The sequence below is a fragment of the Crocodylus porosus genome, unplaced genomic scaffold (genome assembly GCF_001723895.1).
Source record: "Crocodylus porosus isolate Cpor-Errol unplaced genomic scaffold, CroPor_comp1, whole genome shotgun sequence".
Classification (NCBI taxonomy): Eukaryota; Metazoa; Chordata; order Crocodylia; family Crocodylidae; genus Crocodylus; species Crocodylus porosus.
In genome coordinates, this window is record NW_017728907.1 from 54,375,132 (window position 1) to 54,381,272 (window position 6,141).

The following is a 6,141-nucleotide window of genomic DNA, read 5'->3' on the forward strand; positions in this document are numbered from 1 at the left end:
AGCGCCGTCTGAGATTCATCGCTGTATAGAGCCATGTTTTGACCCTGTATCTGCATATCTGCCCATTGCCAGCTGCTCAGTATTTCCAGCATCCACCTTTGCTGCTTGTACTTTGCAACTATTTTAGCACCATTGTTAGGCTTCAATCACTGATGGGATTATAGAATAAAGTATGAGCATTGAGCACGTGGACTCAGGAAGGTAAGAAACGACAGGATGCTTGGTTCCAGTTTTTTAATGCTTTCTTGTAAAACTGAAAATATAAAACCAGCTGAGCAAAAGAAGACGTTTATATACATGAGGTCTGCAATTACAAAAAAAAAAAGCCCTTGTGGTCAAAAAATGATTTCACTGAAAACTGATTTAAAGGGACCAACATTCTCAAATGGAAAACATACTTTTCAGGGAGAAAAAAATCTTTACAAGTTTATTATATAACTTACATTTACATTTTACTAGGAGAACTTACAAAACAAGCTGTCTCAAATGCTCCTCATTCTCGTAAAGCATGACTTTCAAAGTGCCACAGCAAGGGAACAGGTTCCAATAATTACCTCATACAGAATATTCATGTATAAAATGGGTTGGTAAATGTGAGGTGTTTGTTTAAATGAGCGCATATAAGGATACAGACTAAATAAAAGTACTTGAACAACATTTTGTTAATACATATACAGGCATAGGTAGAATACAGGAAAGATAGAATACATCTGCTCTTAGGTATCTGTATAGATGGAAGGAATATGATTCAAACAATGATCAAAGGCACCGTTTGGGAAAAATCCGTTTTCTTCTGGTCCGCTGTTGACTCCTTCTTCAGACACGCATTGTGCTTCAGAAATGGCATCGTAGCCTGAAAAGGGTAGGAGCATAAATTAGCACTACAGGGCAGTACAATCAAGTTGAAATCTGAGCCCTAGGGCTACATAATAAAGCATCGCATGAATCAAAAATTCAACCTGAAAGTCTTACTTAGGAAATACATCAACTAACCTTGGTAGTGTTGAGGTGCTATTGTTACCATGATGGTCTGGGAAATATGTGAGACAAGAATTCTTATGGGTGATACTATCTTTTACTGACCCAACTGCATGGGTGGGATAGACACAGGCAAGCTTTCAGTTATCCCAGCACCCTTCTTGAGGCCTCAGGAAGCAGTACTGTGGTACCCAAAAGCTTGCCTATGTCTATTCTATCCAAGCAGTTGGTCCAATAAAAGCTAAGGCCCACAAGAATCCTTCCCTCTTGCATAAACTAACCTTACAGTTTGTCTGTGTACAAGTATCCTGTTCACTGCTTTATAAGGGTACCCTAGTGTGAGTCACATTTTATTTTCAATGAGATGGCTTTGGTCCTCGCCTGAGCACAGCAGGATAGCTTTCTGGAGAAATGTCAAAATGACGACTGGGCCAGTATCCTAGTCGGGGAGTGGTTCAGGACTCTTGTATTATATATACACTTTTCCATTGCAGAGGTAATAGACGGATACCAATACATTCCCCTTTTTCCCCTGTGCTCTTAAGGCCCTGGGCATCAGGCCCCTGAGAATACACTTGGGTCTCTTTTTATGTGAATTCATTTTGTGTGAATTTGCTTATATCCAAGGACCTCGTTGAGACTATAAATTTGCTTTGTGCGAGGAAAAATCCCGGACCTCATTTGTCCACTGGCAATGAGCTCCCTGCAGGCTGGCCGAGTTCCAGCCTGCAGGGATGGGAGGGAGCGGAAAGAAGGCGGTGAGACAGGGGGTGTCATCTGTAGAGACATGCCTACAGATACCCATCAGTGTAGGTCAGCGTAGGCCACCCAGTCAAGCCAAGTCCTGCAAGCTTCCTGAGTGCCATGCTGATCCCTGTCCCCTGCCTGCTCTGCTTTCTGCTCCCTGCCCTGTGCTCCCTGCCCTATCTGCCACTGTTCTCCTTGTCTCTGCCCCAATCTGCCACACATATATGCACATGTGCATGAACGCTGCTCGTGCCGTTTGACACATTGGCCACCCCTGGTGTAGGTGATACATTTGGCATTAATGAGCCATTGGGTAAAACTGTATAAACAGCCTTGGGAACAGGGTCCAAAACCCAGGCCAGAGCAGTGCCTTCCTCCCTGACCCACAGCATTCCTCATGTGTACATCTGCTATTTGTCCGGGGGGTCTAGCCTCACAAGTAAAAGACAGATCAATCATAAAGGAAGACATGCTTAGCCCTATCTTGCCTGTGACTTGGGCACTGTTTCTGTGATATAGGAGAACAAAGCTCGAGCCTTCTGAGGTTGGGGGGAGGCCCAGAACCCAAGTTTCTCATGTCATACAGAGGTGACACTAGGATAATGAGCAAAAGATGGACAGCCAAATTGCTACTTGTGATTTTTTAGTAGTGTGACATTTAGGGATTTACACAGGGTTTCTATCTGTCCATGGCAAAGATGAATTGCAACAGAGCATAAATGAAGTTACACTTTGATTATTAAATCACTTCCAAGATGTGCAATAGGAACAATCAAGGATGTAGGGCAAATATTCCTGGGTAAGGAATCTAGGACTGTGAAGACAATTTGGGCTGTTACACAAGAGAAAGTGGAATGGTGTTGGGTGACCTGGATACCCACAAAATTCATAATTGGCACATACACATCTTAGCAATGAAACAGAATTCTGTCCTTTATCCCAAGTGCCTGCTTTCTTCCAACAGCCTCTACAAAATGGGTGTATCTACACATGCCAATTTAAGGTGCATTAGCCATTTTTAAGGCACATTAAGGACACAGGTCTACATGTGAATGCCCTTAATGCACTTTAAAACTGGCAATTTTAAGCTATTCGTACCTAAATTTGATACCTGCAAAAGCAGGTATCATATTTAGGCATGAATAGCTAAGGTGCCTTGACGCACGTGTAGACACGCTAAGGCGCATTAGCACTACATATGTCGACTTAGTTTCGAGTTGGCCTGCACACTGTGTTAATGCACCTTACTGCATGAACATGTAGATGCATGCCTAAATTGCCTTAATGTATAGTAAGCAAATGCGCATTAAGTTTAGGCACGCGTAAAAGCACATATAGACATGCCCAGTGTGTCTGAAAATCCCCTATTCTATGAAATACTGTTGTGCTCATATACCAATCTATATATTCTGTCTTCTCTTGTAAATCCTGATCTACGTTATATATATCTTTGTAAACTATCATCTGTTCTTCAGAGCAGGAGTGTACCTGAATTTCTTTAATGCAGTTCACCTGGTATAGTTATTAATCATCTTTTGCGGCAATGCTGTGTTCAGAAAATTATTTAATCTTCTCATGCCTTGGCTCCCTGTCTGTAAGTGAGGGTACTGGGTGTGTCTACATGTTCATTAATGCACTTTTGCTACTGCGCATTAAATTGAGTACCTCTTATGTGAGGTACTAGATAAATGTACATTAAGCTGCCCTAATGTGCAGTAGTGAAAGCACATGCTTTTTTTAGTGACGCTTAATGTGCAGTAGCCTACTTTTACTGCTAATTAGCATGTTTTTTTACTTGATTCTTTAATGCGCAATAAATTTGGCTACTGAATATTAAAGTGTATGTGTAGACGTGCCCACTATTTCCTTTCTTCTGCTTTGTTTCTCCATCAAACCCAAGACTATCCTTTCCTATCTGCTTGGGACCCCATTGTGCTCAGTCATATGGAGCCTCATGGGAGTTTCCGTGTCCAATTCTTAATATAATAAGAATAGACCCCGATCCTGTAGTACTATGTAGGCAAATTACCACTGGTGTCAAAGATACACTTGGCTGAGTCAGGACTGTAGAAGCTAGTCCTTGTAATTGAATTAGATGGAGCAGTGGTTCTCAACCTTTTTAGACTCAAGGCACCCTTTAGAAAGTAGCAGTTCTTAGGTTTCATTCTCTTTTGGCTACAGAAAAATAATAGAGCAAGTTTTCTGTTGCAAAGAACTGAGAAATTCTGATCTGGTGTGGTCTGTTTTCTACACTATGGATATCTATGTGAAAACTCTGGGGTTGTCTTGTGAATCAGATTTACACACCTGTCAGTGCTCTAACATTGAATGGCACCCCTATGGCATCTTTGGAAGGATCCCAAGGCACCTCAGGATACTGGGAATAATGGTTGAGAATCACTGAATTATGGAGTTTGGTGTTTTAATATATTAGAGACCATATTTTGCACTTATTTGTGTATTGGCAGCTCCTTGTGACTTACTCCTGTTTCTCTGAATTGAGAGGTGAGGGAATTCTGCTCTCTGTACATAATTTAAATCTCACAGTGGATAGCAGAATCTGGCCTGATTGTTTACCTAGTCAGTCTTGTGCGTCTAGTCTAACTGAAGCTCACAGCATGTTACTAAATCTTCAGTCTGTTAAATTATCTGTAGCTTCATATTGTTTAATTTCCATTTAATGGGGCCCACATCCAAAGTGGATACTCAGTCAGGAATGGACAAAAACCAAGATAAACATACACCCCAGAAATCATTATTAGATTCCAGATAGTGTAAACTATCCAAAGCCCTGAATAGAAAATAAAAATTTATTGACTGTTAATGTGATTCATGGAACAGCTGTTTGCCAGTCACATTTGGCATTCCTGTGAGATGAGATCTCATTTAATATTAATGGTGCTATAAAACCATGAAAAAAATTAAAGCATAGCCTTGATGAATCCTGCAAACCTGAATAGTTCTATTTTACACATAGAAAGATGAGATAAGATTTTTATATGTCATATATATTTCTATTTCAGGCTTTCAGTATTTGCATACCTCAATAACCATTCTAAAAATAAAATTACTGCATACAAACATTTCATAATAATTTAGGTCCAGACAGGAAAAAAAAGTAAACTGTTGTTATAGTTGGTGTCTTGCCATGGTATTATTCTTTTGCTCCTACAATCTCTTTTGGAAAGTTTATTTAGTCTGTTCTTGAAATACTGCAGTCTGTCAATCTAAACTTGAAATTTGATGTTAACATTAAAGAATTATATTTTAGTAACATCAAACTCATGAATAACTCAAAAAGAATTCAAACTTGAGGCTAAAACTCCATGTTTGCCATTTCCCTTGTGCTAGTTATTGCTGCACATACCTTCTAGCATGTAACACTACACGTATATACACATTAGGGCTGTGCAAAATTTTGATGGGTGTTTCATTTCAAAACTGCTTTGACATGTCTCAGGCTCGAAACAGCAAAATCGAAATGAAATGAAAGGCTTCAAAACAGCTTTGAAATTAAACAATGGCGCTTGAAACGTTTTGAAAGTTTCAAAATGTTTCGAGTTTCAAAGCCAGGCTTGCTTGCAGCTAAAGAAAAACTAAGGAGAGGGAGTGGGGACGGGGGGAAGGACTGCTCTGATATTGATATCTAGCTCCCAGTTTGATTCCCCAGCTCTCTTATTGCTTCCCCCAGCTCTTCCTGGGTGGCGCGGGGTTTCAGCAGGCTGCTGCTCTAGGCTGGGGCCAGCAGCAGCTGCTTGGCACAACCCATGCCAAGTGCTGGGAAGACTGTGGTGCTGCCATTGGCTCCAGCCTGCAGTGGCAACTTGCAGTAACCCAGCACTCAGATCCAGTGGCCCACAGTCCCCAGGAAGAGCTGGGGGATGATCAGAGAGCTGGGGACTCAAGCTAGGGGCTGGGGAATTGAACCGGGAGCTGGGGGAATGATCATTCCCTCAGTTCCCAGTTCAATTCCTCAGCTCCCCAATCTTTGCCCCAGCTGTCTGATCACTACCTCCAGCTCTTCCTGGGGGGCGCAGGCCGCCGGATGATGCAGGATGACAGCAGGCTGTTGCTGCCAGCTGGGGATGACAGCGGCTCTGGACTATTTCCCCTGCCAGCAGCAGCAGCCTGCTGAAACCCCATGTGCAGATTTGGGGATCGCACCCCCCGGGAAGAGCTGGGGAAATGATCAGAGCTCTGGGGAATCAAACTGGGAGCTCTGGCTGATAGGTAGATCTGCCCCAACTCTGGGACAGCACAGGGTGCCCTGCCATAGTGCAGCTGCCGTGTGGGTGACAGGCAGGAGGGGAAGGGTGATCCCCATTGCCCCCCGCTGCACGGGGGTCTCTGTCACAAGCACTCAGAGTCCCCAGTCTCCACTGCCAGAGCTGGTGAGTGTGGGCCTTTTTTTTTTTT

The 6,141-nt window shown here is 42.6% G+C and overlaps 1 protein-coding gene across 2 annotated transcripts in view; it reads right to left on the minus strand.

Annotated features, from left to right (window-relative positions):
• Positions 1-220: 220 nt before the first annotated feature.
• Positions 221-6,141, minus strand: part of GLIS1 (GLIS family zinc finger 1) — a 153,244-nt gene continuing 147,323 nt past the window's right edge. For both annotated transcript variants that reach the window (XM_019531458.1, XM_019531457.1), the window contains exon 9: positions 221-853. In XM_019531458.1, coding sequence (XP_019387003.1) covers positions 717-853 — 137 coding nt within the window. In that variant the 3' untranslated portion in view covers positions 221-716. The remainder of the gene's footprint in view (positions 854-6,141) is intronic.